General features: G+C 47.2%; 1 protein-coding gene across 3 annotated transcripts in view; it reads left to right on the top strand.

Moving 5' to 3' along the window:
• ADAR (adenosine deaminase RNA specific) overlaps positions 1–19,420 on the top strand; it is a 144,509-nt gene that overhangs the window by 67,471 nt on the left and 57,618 nt on the right. For all 3 annotated transcript variants that reach the window (XM_085638567.1, XM_085638568.1, XM_085638569.1), the window contains exons 10-12: positions 9,802–9,918; positions 14,354–14,487; positions 15,162–15,344. In XM_085638567.1, the coding sequence (XP_085494693.1) occupies positions 9,802–9,918; positions 14,354–14,487; positions 15,162–15,344 (434 nt within the window). The remainder of the gene's footprint in view (positions 1–9,801; positions 9,919–14,353; positions 14,488–15,161; positions 15,345–19,420) is intronic.

Here is a 19,420-nt window from a genome sequence, read left to right as displayed (position 1 = left end):
CCTGCAATTCAGGGGGATGAGAAGAGGTACCCCAACACAGAGACCTTGCGGAAGGGAAGGAAACCAGCCGGGAACGTCACATCAAACATTCCAGCAAGGTGAGAGTCACGGGCAACAGGTCCAGCAGAAACAAAGCTGGCAGTACCAGCCTCGGGGACAGTCCTTTCGCAGTAGGGGAAACGGACGAGGCCAAAGAAGAAGAGGGGGAGACCAACCCGCCTCAAAGTGACTTCACACGGAGAAGAGTGCTCACCCACAAGACCCCTCCAAGGGTAGAGCACAAAAGAACTAAGATGAGAGGGTTACACGAATCAAACGCCTACGAACATGCAACACCGGTGGGCGGAAGACTGCGATTTTTTTCCTTCAAGAATGGCGAAAAATAACAAGACAAGTGGATACTCAACATCATACAGTACGGATACTGCATAGAGTTGGAAAAGAGACCTCCAAACAGAAAACCAAAGAGAAGGGAACACTCAAGACAGGAGCTAGCGCAACTCATAGAGGAAGCACTAGAGCTACTCCAAAAGGAGGCCATAGAACCAGTCCCATTCAAGGAAAGGAACAAGGGGGTGTACCCCAACTACTTCCTGGTACCAAAGGTGAACGAAACACTAAGACACATCCTGGAGCTACGATTCCTAAACAAGTACGTAAGGACGCAAAAATTCAAAAGGACATCCCTACAAGAATTACTCCCACAAATGAGAGACGGAGACTTCATGTCCACCGTGGATCTCAAAGATGCCTACCTGCACATCCCAATGAACAGGCAGCACAAAAATCTGTTAAGGTTCACCATCAACAAGGAACACAACCAATTCACAACCTTGGCATTCGGGCTAAAGTCCGCACCAAGGTTTTTCACAAAATGCCTTGCAGCAGTGGCAGCGTACCTGCGGAGGGAGGGGATTCATGTGTACCCTTACCTCGACTGGCTAATAAAGGCAAGTTCACGCGACAAATGCGAGGAACACGCACAGCGGGTCACAAGAACACTAACGAAACTGGAATTCTCAATACACTGGGGGAAATCCTCAATGGAACCGGAACAGGTGAAGATCTTCCTGGGGGGAACAGATCAACACCATAGACAGAACGGTTATGCCCAGCGACAAGAGAACAATAGCCCTGCTGAAGGAGACACGCCTCTACCAGAAGGGGCGAGCTCTGACAGTGAGAACAGCGAGCAAGATCATGGGGATGATGGCGTCATGCATTCACCTAGTTCCCAATGTACGCCTACACATGAGACCATTCCAGGAATGGCTGCAACAGCAATCGTCGCAGGCAAGCGGAAGTTGGGAGGATCGAGGGGTTGTAACGCATGCAGTGCAAGAAGAGATAGCATGGTGGAGCAGGGAGAACATAACTATAGGGAAGCCCTTGACACCACCAAGCCCAACGGTGACCATCCCCACAGACGCATCCCAGATAGGATGGGGAGCACACATGAACAAGCTCAGAGTGAGGGGTCTGTGGACTCCAGTAGATGCGGTCAGGCACATCAACTACCTGGAATTAAAGACCGTACTGCTAGCCTTGAAGGCCTTCCAGAAAAAACTGTACAACCAAAAGGTGTTGATACAAACTGACAATACTACAACAATGTGCTACATCAACAAGCAGGGAGGAACACAATTGTTTCCCCTATCCAGCCTGGCTCAGGAGATTTGGAGGTGGGCCATCCCACTCAAAATAGACCTGCTGGCCATACACCTACCAGGGAAGGACAATGTGGAAGCAGACTGCCTCAGCAGGCAGACTTCAGCATCCCACGAATGGGAGCTCAATGGACAGGAAACGCAAAGGCTGTTCAGAAGGTGGGGTACACCGACAATAGACCTGTTTGCAACACACCAGAATGCAAAATGCCAAAATTTCGCATCCAGACAACCAGAAAAACAATCCCAGGGGAATGCCCTATGGATAAGTTGGTCAAGAACATTTGCCTACGCTTTTCCACCAATACCACTGATACACAGGGTACTCAACAAGTGCAGGACCAGCAACATGACTCTGATCCTAGGGGCACCACAGTGGGCAAGACAGACCTGGTACTCACATAGTGGAAATGGCACAGGGACCACCACACAAATTCACCAGAAGAAAGGACTTACTCTCCATGCAGAACGGAGAGGTTCTACACCCAGAGCCAGAGAGCCTTGGACTAGCGGCTTGGCTCCTGAAGACATAGAGTTCGCACACCTTAAGCTACCTCAAAGCACTATGCGAGTGCTGCGGGAGGCAAGGAGACCAACGACACGGAAATGCTATGGGGAAAAATGGAAGAGGTTCACACTGTGGTGCAGCAAAAATAAACTGCAAAATAAGTTCACAAGGGAATCAACGGTGCTTAGATACCTCACACACCTTCTAAAGGCTAAACTATGCTCATCCTCGCTAAGGGTCCACCTAGCGGCGATCGTAGCTTACACACGAGGTGAGACGGGAGGAAGTTTCTTTACGTCATGAGGAGTTAAGAGATTCCTGGAAGGAGCAAAAAGGATAGCGCCACCAAAGAGGATGCCACCGCCGGCGTGGAACCTCAACATAGTCCTGACGAAACTTATGAAGGCGCCCTTTGAGCCCATCCACAAGGCCTCACTACAAATGCGGACAATGAAAACAGCTTTTCTGGTGGCAATAACCTCGCTGCGCAGAGTAAGCGAGCTGCAAGCGTTCACGCTGCAAGAGCCCTACATCCAAATACACGAGGACTGACCCACACTTCATGCCAAAGGTGGTGTCGGCATTCCATATGAACCAAACAATACAAATACCAAGTTTCTTTCAGAACCCGGCCACAAGCACAGAAAGGGCACTGCACACTAGACGCTAGAAGGGCGGTGATGCACTACATCGAGAGAACCAAGGAGCACAGGAAAACCAAGCAGTTTTTTGTGTCCTTCGCAACCAGCTTCCTGGGTAGACCAGTAACTAAAGGCACTATTGCACGATGGATCGCACTAACAATACAATTCTGCCACAAACGGGCAGAGCAAGAGCTATCGGAGGGGGCACGGGCCCACTCCACAAGGAAGAAGGGAGCAACGATTGCCTTTCTGGCAAACACACCCATTCAAGACACATGCCTGGCGGCAACATGGGCTTCAGTGCACACGTTCACTAAGCACTACTGCGTGGATATACAGATTAACAAGGAAGCACAATTAGGGCAGAAGGTGCTTCAACATATATTCAACGACCAACGCTCATCTTCCACCCAACCGCCACAAAGATAACAAACCGCTACAAAATCTATGCACAGCATAGTGAATCCAGAAAGATTCACGCTGCAAAACGAATAGTTTACCTGTCGGTGTAGTTTTGCAGCTTGAAGATCTTTCTGGATTCACTAGCGAACCCACCCACCTCCGCCAGAAAGGTGAGGCAGGAGAAGGACAGAAAATAAAACCAGAAGATACTGAAAAAGGTATATATTAAGATGGAAAATACTGAAACGCCTAGGGTTCCCCAAAAAAAAAAGAAGGGAAAAAAAGAACCCGAAGATGGCGCCCCAAGGTGGGACTTCCGCAGGAAGAATGCCGACGTCACGAGAAGTACACCAAATGGTGGGACGTCAACGCCCACCTGGGCTACGAAAAAAAAAAGACAAAAGAAAGACTACGATTCCGGACCCAACCACTAGACCGCGGAATAATGCACAGCATAGGGAATCCAGAAAGATCTTCAAGCTGCAAAACTACACTGACAGGTAAGAACCTATTTGTTGTTCGGTTAAGTCACCCTCAAGGGTCTCCCGCTCCTCAGGTGAGAGGACAGTGACTGGGATTGTGGCTAAGAGCTGCTGGGTTTCACGGGTTTGGGGTGTGGTAGTGGATGTGTAGATTGCTTCAAAGTGAGCCACGAACGCTTCCGTAATCTCCCGTGGGTCCGTCCGCTCCTCTCCTAGCCTCCCTTGCAGACTGTAGACCCAGCAGCTGGCCTGATCTCTCTTCTCTAGCCAGGCTAGTAATTTTCCTGTTCTTTCCCCATGCTCATATAGCTTGTGATATATATTTTTTTGTCTCGATCTGGCCAACTCTGTCAGTAATTGCTTATAGTCTTGCTTCTTGGCATCTAGTGTCGAACGAAGGCCTTGTTGGCTTGACTTAGTTTCCTTTCGGCCTCCAAAAATTCCCTCTCCAGCGTTTCGACCCGTCGCGTCCGTTCCTTTTTATGCCCTACCATCAGCACTAGTGCTCTACCTTTTTATGACCGGTCCGAACGCCCCCCAAAGGAGCTGTGCTGAAGTCACTGACCCAGCGTTTTCGGTAATGTGTATCTCGGTGTCTTTGGCCAGCTCAGTTTTAATATGTGGGATTTCAGTGCCCATGGGCTGATTGTGAAGGTTGAATGTGTGGTCTGGGTGTCCAGCCCCATGCGGGCCAAGACATGGGAGTGGTCGGAGATACCCTTAGCCAAACACCTGGCCTCAACAAATTTCTGGGCATCTATCTAATCAGTATGTGACTGGGTAGTGTGAGCTCCCGAGTGGAAGGTATAGTGGCGTGTTTGAAGTTGCCTCCATATGTCAACCAGTCCGAGAGCCGACTGGAAGTCTGCCAGCGTTGACCTCATATGGGGACCCTGTCTTGGGGGCCGTCTATCTATAGAGCTATCTAGTGTTCGATTGAATTCCCCTCCGAGTAACAACGTTCCCACAGGGAGGTCCAGGATTAATTTTCTCAAGTCTCCTAGTGTGGATTTTTGTAGTGCATGGGGAGCATATGTGGAAATTGCACTTAGGGTGCCTCTTCCCATAAACCTGTGGCAGCTGTAAATCTACCCTGGGCATCCACCCATTTTTTACCAACTATGAATGGGAAGATCTTACAAATGGGGATGCCCGTCCCACGGGAACAAGATGTGAACCTGGCGTGTGCTATTAGTTGATATCCCCTCCGGTTTAGAGCCTTACAGGTGTTACCAACTAGATGGGTCTCTTGTAGTAAAACTATTTCAGGCATATGACGTTTTAGGTATTGCAGAATGTAGGAGAGTAGGGTCTGCTATCCTATGGTCACCCCAAATTTTTGCTTTTCACTGGTTTTATGATTTAGTGTGGCTGTGGGCCTGCTAATCGGACCCACAGCCCTGCTGCTCTCTCCCTAAATTAATGCCAATGCACCCTAGGTGCATTACCAATTGGAACTGGTTCACCTTATTGGACCCTGTAACAGTGTACCCCAGGTACCCAGGGCATAGGTGTATCCAAGGCCTACCAGGGGCTGCAGCATGTATTATGCCACCCCTGGCCTGGCCTCACTATTTGACACAACTGGCTGATCACTCAGCTGGGGTAAGTTGGTGTAATCACCTCTTACTTAGATTTAGTATATCTAACATATATGGACACATGGTAACCTATCAGCCCCTCCTATGGCAGGCCTTAACAATCCTGGAGGCAGAGTGCTTGGTTTCATGTGAAATTGTGCTCTGGCATGAGCTGAGCCTGTCTGCAGCTTTCGGAACAATGTCCTTTAGCTGTTTCATGATATTGCCATACCATATACTCTTAAGTGCATTATGTACCTTGCGGTCAAATGCTAACTTTGGTTTGGCTTTATCAAAACATGTCGAGTAAGGTGTCATACGATTTGGATACTACCCCCTCGCCAGTTCTGGCAACAGGGGTAGCATTCCACCCTTCTAGAGGGACACGACATGTACCTAACCTGAAACCCGGGTAAAGTTAGACAGAGCCTCAGCATCACAAAATGGATGCTGCCACCACAGACACAAGTCTGCCCTCCTGCTGCTGGGAGTCCTTCCAGCTTGGGAGGTGTGGACAAAGGGTTTCCTGTCAGGGGAGGTGCTTGCACCACCCCAGACAGGATTTTGTGTAGTGGGTTAGGGAGGGCTGCAGAGATTGAGACATGCCTGGGGCACACAAGGTGTCCCTGTGCATATGCCAGTTCAAACCGGAGCTGGGGCTCTCCAGGCCCAGTCCTGGCGCGAAACTGGACAAAGGAAAGGGGGGTGTAACCATCCCCCCTTCCTGGTCCCACCCAGAGGAGGGACCTAGAAGGTAATCCGGCCCCTAGATTTGGAATAAGAGTAGGAGCTGTGTCCTAAGACTTCAGATCATCCTGAAACTCGACTTAAATAAGAACTACTGCTGGACTTCGACGTTCTGCTGCACAGAAGACTGAAGAGAATCTCCCTTGTGGCCAAGGAGTGACCACCCTGTGAATACAGGCACCATCCAGCACCTCAACGACTGCTTTGCCGGAGACTGAGCCCAGAGCCTGACAAGACCCAGACTCCCAGACATCTCGAAGCCAGATCCACAGTCCCTGCAAAGAAGAGACCCTTGGAGGCACCGAGAGATGTGGGACCGGCCATCTTGGAACGTCCACGACAAGCTGACTGCGCAGCACCCGAGGCATCCTCAACGCTGTGCTTTGGGCCCTGAGAAGCCCCACCACCGAGCAGCATTTGCACCAAAGATCAGCCCTCCGGCATCCACGAGATCTGCGTGGGGCCCTTTTGCTTTTTGCCACTCGACGCGTCATCCCGGTTACTGGCCCGTTGGCTAGTGGCCATCTTGGCGGCGACAATCTACGAACAACACCGCTGGTCTGGTTGCTCCAGACTGGCCCTTGCTCCTGTGAAAAGGAGCAGTCCCTCTGACCTTGCTGGTTAGAGCACCAAGCTTTCCTCGATTCCTGCGTGGCTTGCATTAGCCAAGGCCTGTTTGCTCCGATCAAGAAGCCGACACCGCCATCAGCTAGAGCCTTCGTGGGACAGCTCGTGAGTGACTCCTGGACATCGTCGATCCCTTCACTTCCACGTGGCTGCGGAGACCAGCTTCCCTTCTTCACCTGTTGGCACCCGACATCGCCTGGTTCCTTCCTGGTTCCACGCCGGTCACTGGCTAGTGACTCTGAACATTGTCCCCTCTGCTTACAGGTCGTCTACTCTTCAGATCCACCCTTGGATCCACCCGAACTCTTCCTGCCTGGCCGCCTGCAGCATCTTCATCCTCAGGCTCCATAGACCTGCACGACAAAACCCGACGCACTTTGACCCCTATGCACCCGCTTAGTGTGGGTCAGGTAACGCTGGCACTCCGGTGCTCCTGGGTAGAGAAACATCTCTAGTGTCTAGGTTTCAAGTTGTTAGGTTCTGGTCCATCCGGAAGACTTTAACTTTGTGACTTTTACGCACCCATTGAAATCAATAGGTGCACGCATGTAACTTTTCACACTGCACACGCATCCTGTGGGCCTCCTGGTCACTAACTACAGTTAGCTCCTTGTCGTCCCAGCGATTCCCAAGGCCCTATGCCTTCCTTCCTTTCTATTCGTGGTTCTTATACCACTATTTTAGTATATGGTTTAGCTGGCCACCTGGCCCATCCATAATTGTGCAACTTTTGCATATTTTAACACTGCCTTGTTTAAATGAATGTGCTTCTGTGCTCATAAAGAGTATAGGGGATACTTTTAAGTAAATAAATACATATATATTTTGAATATATATCTGTGTGGTGTCCTTTCATTTGGTATTCAAGGAGGTTACAATATGGTAAAACAGCTGGCTTCACATGCCCTCAAGAGTTTAGCCTGCAGACTGCACTGTCCACGCTACCACTAGGATAGCTGGTCTATCAAGGTTGACTTCAACCACCACCATAAGGGTTGTTTGGCATGGTACAAGGTGATCACTAGAATTAGTGAGCAGCATATACCAGGCCAACTTCTCACAGAGAACATTTCCTCCATTAACGTTCCATGTGAGGAACCTGATCTCCTTCCAAGCTTGCTATTCATGTGTGGTGCCTGCGATAGTCTGAGGTCTTGTGTGTGAGCCCTGTTATCGCCGTATAGGCCCGGGCAGAGATTCCCAGCTGTACCCAGTGAGTTCCGAGAGCGTCTCGTTGCCCCCTCACCCTGCTGCAATGGCTGAGTTGAAACGTAACTGAAATAACCCCCTACCCCAACTTTGTGAACCCTCAAATCTCACCTCCCTGCATGGCGGATCTGGAACCTCCCGCCTCCCCAACACTGCAGAGTTCCTCTCGCCCACCCCTAAACCTTGAGGTTGCATGGCTTAAACCCTCTTGCGCGCTTTTGTTTGGCATCCCCCGTGCCTTTTATTTGATCACCAGGGCCCTGCTACCACGCGTACTTGTCCAATTTAGTCTTCAGCGAGGCGTGGCCTCCTATGCCTCCCGCCATTGCCTCTCTCGGCGCTCTTGGGGGCGCCCGGGGGGTCGAAGGCCGCTGCCTGCGCCGTAATACGAGTACCCTACTCGGCCTGTCCGGTTTTCACTGGCTTGCTCTTTCCGCCATGTGTGCACCCCCCTGTACCTCTACTATGGCAGCCTCTCTGTGGATCTTGCTCTGGGACCGGTCTTCTCACCCTCTGGGTCGGGCTGGGTGTCTCTGTGCCCACATGTCGGGGTTCAGCAGTGCATCTCTGCCTGGGAATGCTCTTTATGGGCCAGGTCCGTACTCTATTCTGGGGAGCCACCGGAAAGCTCCACGCCCGGGCTGTGTCAATAATGCTGCATTTGCTGTGTCCGATGCCGGCCTGGCGTGAGTCATTCTCCCCACCGCTGGGTCCTGGGATGTGGTCCCTACATTTAACCTAGCACCCGGCCCTCTTTGCGGCGGGCGGGTTAAAGCGTCTCAGGGCAGATGCAACAGCGCTCTTCAGAACGGGCCCTGCCGGCTGCTGGATTGCCGTTTCCCTCTGCTGCCCGGAGTCTGTCTTAATTCGTCTGCGTCGTGTGGCCGTCCCCTGCCCGCCTGACCCACACAATGCTGTCTGTACGGCCGCCGGCAGCTGCTTATATCCGGCGGCAAAGGAGGGCTGTTTTGCGGAGGACTCTCGAGGGCCGCGTGGTGGCTCGCATTACTAGTTTCTGGGCAGTTGTTGGTCGTTTTTCCTCCGCCCTCGCGGGATCTACGGGCTCCTAAGGGCGTTGTGATGCCCAAAGTCTGCTCACTGTTGCAGATTTTAATGCGGATGGATCGCAATGCCGAGCTTGGCTGCCGAAGCCGCATTAGTGTGCGGCCATCTTCCTCAGCCGTTTGCCACGCCCTCCCTTAAAGAGTTGACATCCATAATGCAGCATAGAGAAATAAAACAAGTCGCGCTTGCTGAGTTTGATACAGAATTTTAAGCACATTTACAGCATTTGGCCTCTTAGTATTTTCACCCGTTTGGGGTGAGGGGCAAAAAGTTCTTCCCTTGGTCAGCAAAGAGGCGCTGACTAGTTCTAAAAGGTTTTTGGAAGCATTTTTAACGACATCATCACAAGATAATTTCCCCATACCTATAGATTCCTTTTTAAATGGTGTAACTGAACAGAAATATCACGTCCACTCTTCTATAACCAACTTCTTTATGGCAGGTTCATAATCAATACAAAGAAAACGTCCATCTTGCAATGAATGGGAATCATAACTTTGTGGGAGCCACTCTAGTTTGTGAAATGACTGAGAATGTGTTTGTAAATAGGCATTAACAACATATTCTTGTGAAGTGTTCTGGAATCCTACTCCTAAAAGTAGCTATTCAGTAAAGGTTCCTAAAATGGAGAACTATGGTAAGTTTGCATTTCCTTTCTTTGCTGGCCTCTCCTAGTTTTTGTACGGTAAGGTGGGTGCCCTTGTGCCAGCCTCCGCATTGTCGCTGGAAGTGGAAAACTCCTGTTCCAATATTTTTTCCGTGCATTTTTGTCCTTCTGGTGCACATGCTTGGTCATGTGCCCTCTGTTCTGCAGTTGCTGTTATCTGTATAACAGATTGTCAGGTAATTTTTGGTATTTGTAACTTTCAGGTTCCTGTTCAGTGAACTCATGAAGCATGATCCAGAATCTTCAGAAGGCATTTTTGAAGAGGCAGAAAGTGGGAAGCTGAAAATAAAGGACAATATTACCTTTCACCTCTACATCAGGTACTTACTGATTGTCCCTAGGGACTCTAGGTACATTTCTTAGCAGGTTTTGAATGGCATCCCATTATTGGATCGATCTCTCGAATTATCCTTACTACTTAGAGTTGGCATGGGGTTTTCCTCATATTGTTTGCATTGAAGCTGAATCAAGGTATTCCCATTTGCAAAAATACATCTAATTGTAATATATTTACATCATGCGGCAGGTCAGTTTTGCCCACTGCTTTGAAAAGGGCTGTTTGAGGTTTGACCACAAAGTTAAGATGTCTCTGTGTGAGACGCTTGCATGTGGTCTCAAGTTTTGAGGTTAGTGCTTTATCTTCTTTTATGGGGACCTTAGCCAGTTTATATATTTTTTTAATTTATTGTCCTATGATTTTGTTTAAAATCTAGTACCCCTCAGGAAACAACACAGATGTTGAAATGTTCCTTTACACTTAGTGGAAGAATTGTGAGTCTTATGATGTAGGTATCTAGTACTAGGTGAGATTTGAACATGCAGTAGTCTAGTTCAAAAGACTTCTCATGTGTATAGAGACTACTACTCTTGAGAGGAGTGGAAATAGGCCTTTTGTTGATAGTGCATTCAGTGTGTGTCCTCAGAGGACCGGTCAATAATTAACAAAGAATGCAGATTTACAAAGAATAGAACAAGCAAAAATTTGCATCACATCACCCTACTTATGTCGACTCATGCTGACCCAGTATCTGCCATTGCACCAGATCCCTCACACCTCCTGTTATAAAAGGGCCACTCCATGATCTGTAAAATGGTCAGGAAAGCTATGTTAACCCCTTCAGTGCCACGCCCTTTCCCCCTCCTGTGCCGGGCGTTACATTAGCGGGCGGGGTTCATGACGAGATGGGCACAGCGCAACCGTCTATCTCGTCATGGGCACAGAAGAGGTTAAGGGTTTTTGCTAATTCTACAGCTCTTCTGCGAAATGTTTAATTTCCTAGCAGCTGAGCATTTCTACAGGAAATAACTTACATTGTGCCATCTCAAGTCTTTTCAAGTAGTACGTTTTTAGGTCTCGCTGACTCAGCGCGCATGCGCTACTCGGAGAGGCTAGATGAGTTTTCAAAGTGCTGCTGGCTGGTCTAGCGCTTGCGTTCACGCAGCCGGCCGCCATGTGTCTTTCACGATTCATTAGCACCGTGATGACTTTCACTTTCGCAAAAGTAAAGAAATAGAAAAAAACATCTTTCTTTACTTTTGTTATAATCGCGGCACCCACGCTTTACTTTTAATGTTAAAAGTAAAGCGCCGGTGCCGCGATGCTTGATTCACACTCAAAATTTAATAGTTACATGATGCCTGCTATTACCTTTTTGGGAACTTTGTTGCTCTGTAAACACGCTGTCACTGTTGCGTCACTTCTGTTGTTCTTGAAGGTTTAAGTTAGTCTCTTCATTTGAAAAGGCCACCTGCTTTTTTTTTTAACTTGGAGCGCGAGGCACGCACGCGCCCAATGCTTGTTCTTTAATGGCTTAATGTCATCTGTCTCTTTGGTTGTTAATAGCTCTTGCGCACTATAATGTTCTGTCATAGCACACCGGCTTTATCTTTTCTGTTTAAATATATAAAAGACTCCTTCCTCCCATCCAGCTCAATAATTATGCACAACTTGGAAATAATATCTTTATCAAAATATGGAGAGTAAGTGCATCTTGTACTTCTTTGGTGTAGAGGTATGCTCTCTATTTACACGATGGAGTAGTAAACACCTTTTGCTCAGTCTCCTGAGCGGCAGAAACTAATTAATTTATGAATGGCTCAATGCTTAGATACAAACGTGTAAAGTTCACTACTTGGTGCTATATGGTGGAAATGTTACTGTAAATTATGAACTTGTTGCCGACATCTAGGGTGAGTGATGTGCAAGTCCTAAATTTCCAGCTGGGCCAAATCAAGCGTATCTGTTTCTGAGGACGATCAGCTGAGTAAAGTTAACAGCTGCTATTCAAAACACAACTGCAGAAGTCAATTTACGTAAATGTCGTGCTTCACTGCACAATTATCCTTGCAGACAATCTCCTGCTTAGTTTGTACTGGGGAGGAGCGCCCTCTTGTAGCAGGTTTGTGTAGTGCATGAACACAGTTTCTACTCTTCCGAGCAGAATTTAAACACACACACTGGTTGCCTAGAAACCTACTTAAACATGTTCGTGACAGCCGTATAAAATGAAAGCGCTACCAGGGCTGAATTTAGACACAAACCACCATCGGAAGAAAAGTATATACCAGCCCCACAATGTAGTGCACAAGACAAAGAAGCTCCTACCCGAGAATTGCTTTTGAAAAAAATCGTACAATTTACAGCATCATTTTTCAAATATTAATAAACGCAGTGGGGTTTGCAGGAAAACCGGCAGAACTTGTCACATTTTTCAATATTTTAAGGCATGTCAACATACCCTGGAAAATATTTCACCTTGGACTTTATATAGTGCCTACAAGTAAACTGTCTGCACATCAGCAATAATGCGCTGCACACCTATGAACATTTGTGTTACAGAGGTAGTACTGTCTTTTCACCCAATTGTATCAAAGGCACTATGTTAAATTGAGAAGCGATGCATTGGGAAGTCAGATTTACACCAACCAGAAGGACATCTGCTTCCCCCCTGTGGCTGTGCAGATAAGGTACAATCCTTTCAAGGTTCTATGTTCACGCGCCAGTGCACACCCGACTTATATCCGCGTGCTGCTCAAATGTTTCAGCGTATGGTCCCCTGAACACACCAACCTGCCTGTGGTACTGCTTTAATGTGAATGTCTATTAGGGAGACCCTCTGATACTCAAACAAGCATTGGCATAGCCAATAGGTCTCGCATTTGGGACCTTATAAGTGTTTAGCCATGCAACAGTTGGTGGTGTTGCACCAAGGATATTCTGCTGCTTAACTAAATACTTTTAAGGTCTCAAAGCGAGACCTATTGGCTATGCCAATGCTTGTTTTTTAAGCATGCACAAAAGCTGCAGAATGGCCCCTAGTCGGTGAGAAGTGGTGTGTGCACAGCATTCAACCACTGACTCTTGTGCTTCTCTCCAATCACTCACCACCTGTCGGGAGAAGGCTGAGGAATTTCGTTTATTCATGAATGAGGTGTCCCCACTGGCAAGTCTGTTGTTCACATAGGATGATCAATCTATCCAGTGCACAGACCCAACTCCAAATCCCTCCAAAGAATAAAAAATTCATCAAAGAACATATTCTAGTGTTGGACGAGATTGGTGCCTGATAAGGCAAAAAAGATATAGGCCTACCCGATATAGGCCTACCCAGTAATCCTTAGTGGGAAGCAGGATTAACCGCTTTCTTGAGCCAGAGCTTCTGCAATGATCAGAGTTTTCACTTGTCTGCAGGTTCTTATGTAAAGACGCTCTTCTTGTCTGACCTGTCCCTGGACAACTGGAGGTCAGGCGGCATTACCATTTTTCAGGAAGAAGAGGAAAGCAGATGAATCCTCGGCCAGATGAAGACAGTAGCTGGGTAGACCTTTTATCTACTCCTATGTCCTGTTGTGTGCCAAGATGCTGGTGTTTGGAGGCCTTCATTAAAGCAGTTACTAGTCTGTGATTAGTGAGGATTTTTAATTGGTACCTGAAAGTGCCCAGCGTCAAACTAGCCCTTTGCAGCACTTCATACCAGTTTACTGGAAAACCCAGCCAGGTAATTCCTCCTCTATGTCCTTCAATAGCAGAATATCTCTGGAGTTCTTCCTGCCCTACCTGTAATGGGCAAAATACATTGGATTTGCTTTGTATTGTAACTGTTCACTAATATCCTATTACTAGATACCTGCCCAAAAATTGACCCCACATATTTAATGTGTAATATAAATGTACACTGAAATACACGTCAGCTGACCTTTGTTCGAAGTGTGCCTTATAAATGTGACCTTGATCACATTCATTGAGTTTAGCAGTCTCCAAAGTCCAAATACCTGTCAATCCGATTGAAAAAAATATGGGGAAATTTGCACAAATTTAGCAGAAGATTCCAACTATGGGGAAGTCCATTTGGAGCTGGAAAGAACACAAAATGCTCATATCTGCAAATTACAGTAAATCATGTCCAGGTCATTGTGTAGCTCTTTGTGATGCGTTGAAGGCATTCCTGCTGGGTGTATAGAGCAAGTAAACCGTATGGTTGGTGATGGTCCTTTGTGAATAGGTCTGAAAGGAGCGTAGTGTAGTCTCCCCATGCTGAAATGTACGCAGAAAATAATTTTACGTCGAATTAAAGCTTTTTGATCAAGGCTGGGCAGTTCAATTGAAAACCTTCACCCTTTCAATCCTTCCCTCATCGCATCCCTAATGGTCCACAATACGTGTGCATTCCGAATGTGAAAGCAAGCATAAAATAAGTATAGCTTGATTTCTGTATGAGGTTAATAGAGCTGTATTTAACTTGTGTCCTTCTGTAGCACTGCGCCTTGTGGGGATGGTGCACTTTTCGATAAGTCTTGCTCTGATCCTCCAGCTGAAGAAGGGAGCACAACTCATCATCCGATCTTTGAGAATCCCAAGCAGGGGAAACTGCGCACCAAAGTGGAGAATGGTGAGTTCAGGTCCAGCTGACTAAACGTCCCTTCAACAATCTTTTTTTTTTTTTTTACATCAGGTGGTAGATGTGGTGTCATTCTCTTTTGTAATGGTAATGCCAAGTGGATTTATAAAAAATAAAAAAACCTTGGAAATGTGATTTGCTATGCCTTGTTGGAGTCGTGTGTAGTATTTTCGTAACACTGCATGCAGACGTGGGGAAATGGAGGTTGGGGCTAAGTCTTCCATGAAACCAAAGAGTTGTTTGAAACACTCTTTACATTTGTCTGGCAATGTTCATAACATTTTAGTTCTAGGCCAGATCCCCCGGGTCTGGTAGCCTTTGTGAGAAGTGAGGCAAATGGTTGTGGCCCTGGATTTCCTATTTATTACCCTAATGAGAGAATGCTATTTGGGACCTTTGATTTCCTTGGTTCAATAGGCTATGATGCAAAAACTAGAACACACTTTTTTCTTTACTTGGTACCTACTGGTAGTTATGATCCCGGAGTCCCTACATCTATAAACATGCTAAAGGGGAGAATGGAAGTGGTTTTAGTAGGTGGTATTTTGGTCTGTTAGTGACTGCATATTTTAAAAGGTTGAGGAAGGCGTCCTGGCTATTCGTGTGTTTATGGTGATGAAGATTGAAATGACCTGTTTAATACATGTCTTTTACATCTCCTACAGGAGAAGGTACCATTCCTGTGGAGTCTAGTGACATAGTGCCAACATGGGATGGCATTCAGCATGGGGAAAGACTGCGCACCATGTCCTGCAGTGACAAAATTCTACGTTGGAATGTGCTTGGCCTACAGGGGGCGATCCTGTCGCACTTCATGGAGCCAGTATATCTCCACTCCATCACACTTGGTATGATTTGCTTGCAAGCCTAAAATGTCAAAAGTGGGACTGGGAAAGGTTTTTGAGAAACTTATCACTACAGATCTCAAAAAGAACGCGTCTCGGGCTTCATTCCCTTGTGCACAAATCACCCCTTCTAGACTTGCATCACTAACCATCACTAAAAACTTCTGTTTATCTGTACAACTATCTCTCTGTCGGCTCATGCTTTCTTAAAACACATTCCCTTCTTTCAATAAATGTTCTTTTTTTTTTTTTTTTTCTTTCAAATTTTATGAACAAAATAGTTTTTTCCCCTCCCACTCTGTAAAAGTGATTTCAAAATTCCTACAAGCATTTAATACTCTTTGGTGGGCTGTTCGCCTTCTTACCCTCTGTGTTCCGTCATGTGGCGGATGGGGAACTTTGACTATTGTGCTATCTGTGGAACCTCCATTGAATGAGTTGTTGCTCCCTCTGTCCTGACATTCAACGCATGGCTATCAAGGAGCAGTTTGTGGCAGTGTCCAGTGTGCTGCCTCACACCGCTGCTCATGTCTGCTCTTTCGGGCGGTGTATTTACCAGACACGAGTACCTCTTGAGTAGCTCCTTTTTCGAAATTTTCTAGGTTAACTAAAGTTGCCCTTCTGTGTAGGCTGAACAGTTTTTTTTTTTTTCTCCTGTAATTTTGTTAGGGTGGTTTATTCAGCACAAAAAATACCACAAACGTGTTTCCTGAAATCAGATACATGTCTGAAAATACAGGAATCGAGTCAGGAGTGACACTATTTAAAAATGTATACAAGTGCCAAAGACTCCTCATTAATCGAAAATAACACCATACAAAGACACATCGTTGATCAAGAACAAAAACATGCAGTCTTTTCAAGTTTAAAATCATAGAGCGAGAGAAATTAAATATCAAAGTACAATGAAGCAGTATAACCTTATCGAATGCTGAATAAATCAGCTAGCTGGGAGCAACTCATCGTGAATTTACACTGTGAGAAATGATTGAAAAGGTCAGTGAGCAGCCCTTTTATGCACCTTTAATGAGGAACCGTTGACCTCAAAGTCCAACTTTAGCAGGTGTTTGACCGCAGAGCATAAGAAAGTTGAACATAATTTGCGTCACTTCTCAGGAGCTTTAAAGCGGAAGCTCCTTATAAGGTACATAGTTCATCAAAAGTTTTATTTTAAGCCATGTCGCTGTCTTGGTTTCCAAAGCTAGCAACACACCAGGTTAGAAGCTGCGGAAAGTCCCAGTTGGCCCCCACTCCTATTCTTAGCCCATCTTGTTCTTCTAGATGACAGAGGCATCCTGTTAACCTCTTGAGTGCCCATGACGAGATGGTCTCGTCATGGGCCGTGGTTGCGCTGTGCCCATGACGAGACTATCTCGTCATGAACCCCGCCCGCTAATGAAAGGGCCGGCACAGGGCGGGGCACTCAAGGGGTTAATGCTATATCTACTTGATGTTCAGCAAGATGTACATGCGGAGGACAGGACTGGTGGTGCACCCTCTCTCAGACTAACTGTATTGTTCGCACTATTCTGAATACAAAGCACTAAGGGAATAACTTCTTAACAAATGGCGGTTCATCATTTACAACTTTGGTGCGAACTTGTAACAATTTTTGAGAGTTTTACTCCATTGCCAAAGGCTAAACCTCTTTCTATCCAAAATACCAGATCAGGCACATCATTTGGGCAAGAAATTCATCATTTGCCTTACATTTGCTTTGCTGCAGATCCTTAGTAGGGCTCCCTGACAGCTTGTGCTAGTTTGTCAGAAAGAAAATTGAAATGCTTCCCCTCCGAACCTTCTGCCCTATACACAACATGGCCCTATGATCAGGATCCTCCTGGGGAGGAGGTAGGTATCCAGCATACCTCCTTTATCAGTTATGTATTTATTCAGATGTTTTATGAAGTGCTGTGTGTAACCTTTCAGTTTTGTAGCATGAATCCTTTTCTGGATTCACATGCTGTGCGTTATTCTGCCGACCACCATTTGGTGCTAGGTCTATCCCTTGTGTGACCTCGAGACGGCGCCCCTGATGTTCTTGTGCATGGTAGCCATCTTCACATTCTTTTTTCTGCCGTTGGGTCTGTAAGCAAAGGGAGACACTCCGAAGTTTTGTATGAAATGCCTGAAAGAATCAAGGAATGAGAGTAAAAAAAAAAAAACCATTGGTCATCGACTGAGAAGACACCGGAAAAGGTGAGAGACCTTGGGCACCTTTCCCCCTCTGGGGACCCCGACGAAGCAACTACGCAGATGGATCAAAGGAAGCTGAGGTTGGGACCTTGGAAAATACCCAAAGTGCCATCTCAAATTTGCACAAGACGATCCTCACGACAATTGTATCCTCTGCATCACAAGGATAAAGACTGAGGCCTGCGTGATATTCGTGTCGAAGACACTTAAGGTACGCCGAAAGCAGAGGGAGGACCATTATGCAGCCATGCCTCAAAGCCAGAAACCACCATCGCTGAGGGACTTGGACCTCTCAAGTGACTCTGACTGGGAGTGGCCGCAGAATTGACACATGAAGGGGATCAGACGTCAAGCTCCTCTAAGGTGACGCTGAGTAAAGGCGTACCGCGAAGAACGTGGCGAAGGACATAGAGAAGACGGACAAGGTAAGAAACCCTTACCCGTCGGAAACTGAGGGCCCCAAAAAGAAGGCACAAAAGGCATCCCAGGTGTCAAAGAAAACGACGACCGAGTGTCTGCCGCGACCAAAAGAAACCCACGGATCCCACCCCAGGGATACAGACGAGGGAAGATTCTCAATCTGCGAAGGCAAGCGCCGAGCGAGAGGCCGCAAGGCGAAATATCAAACCCTCTGAGGTAGAATCCACCACACCCAAGAAGAGGATCTCCCCGGCCTCAGACGCCGAAAGGGCCCTCGAGGTGGAAAATACGCCTGGAAGCGGAAATGGCGGCACTCTTTCAACGGAAAAAGGAGTTTGACGAATCGCTGAAGGAATTCTGAATTCCCACAAAACCTGCCACTGAAAACGCCAAAGAGGAGCAAGATATCCTCGAAGCTTTGGTAACTCCCGAACCTCATGAAGAGGATGTCGAAGAGGATCTCTACACTCCAGTAGAGGAGGAAGCCTCGGGGACTTTCGAGGCAGAAGGGATGACCTCGACACAGAAAGGCCAGAAGTAGAGGTCTGTTGCTATCCCTCGAAGGCTTTGCCACCAGATGACACAGCTGCTCTCTTGGTGAGGCTGTTTCAGAAGGCTAACACATTCGGGGTCGCCTTGGAGGAGAAAGACTTCTGCTTCCTCCTAGAGACTATGGCATCAGCCACCAAGGGAACACAATACATCCCAATGCTACCAAGCATCCTAGACCCCAGAGCAAGGAGGCTTTCAAGGAGCCTGCCTCTGCAAAAGGGATTATTCCAAGGGTGGAGAAATATAAACCTTCCTCAAAGGACCCTAAATACAGTCAGGGAAACGCAGTGCGGGACTCCTTCATTGTCACCATGGCTGGAAGGAGCAACACTCTCCTACATCCACAGAGAAAGCAAAAGAATGGACATGGTGGGGAGAAAGATGGAAAAAGAAGCTGCAATGCAATGACGCATTGCAAACTCCAGTGCCCTGAACAGGTATGGCCACCAAGAATGGGATGACATTGAAGAACTGTTGAACAAGCTTCTAGAAGAGGATAGAAAGAGGGCAAAATCCATAATACTGGAGGGAATAAACATAGCAAACACCTGCAGAAATCGGCCCTAGACGCAGCTGATCGAGCCAGCATACAAATGTGCACAGGCACAACATTAAGAAGGCACGCCTGGCTCGATTATCAGGCTTCAAGCAAGAGATGCCCTGTTTGGAAGTGAGGTAGATAAATCCCTATAACAAAGGACAATGAGACGGCCAGGGCTATGGGAGCCCTACAACAGAGGCTCACCTTCAAAAGAAGAGGTTTTAACCTCGGAAGACCCACAGGAAGGGGAGTCTTAAACGAACAGCAAATTCATGGCGCAGGCAGCAATCAAACCAGCAGTCCGGTTACCAAGCCTCTCAACAGCAACCAAGGCAGCCCTCTCAGGGCTGAGGAAGAGCCAGGGGACAAC

This window comes from Triturus cristatus, chromosome 12 (assembly GCF_964204655.1).
Source record: "Triturus cristatus chromosome 12, aTriCri1.1, whole genome shotgun sequence".
Lineage (NCBI taxonomy): Eukaryota > Metazoa > Chordata > Amphibia > Caudata > Salamandridae > Triturus > Triturus cristatus.
Note: the sequence above shows the minus strand (reverse complement) of the source record. Positions and strands in the feature narration are given on the sequence as shown.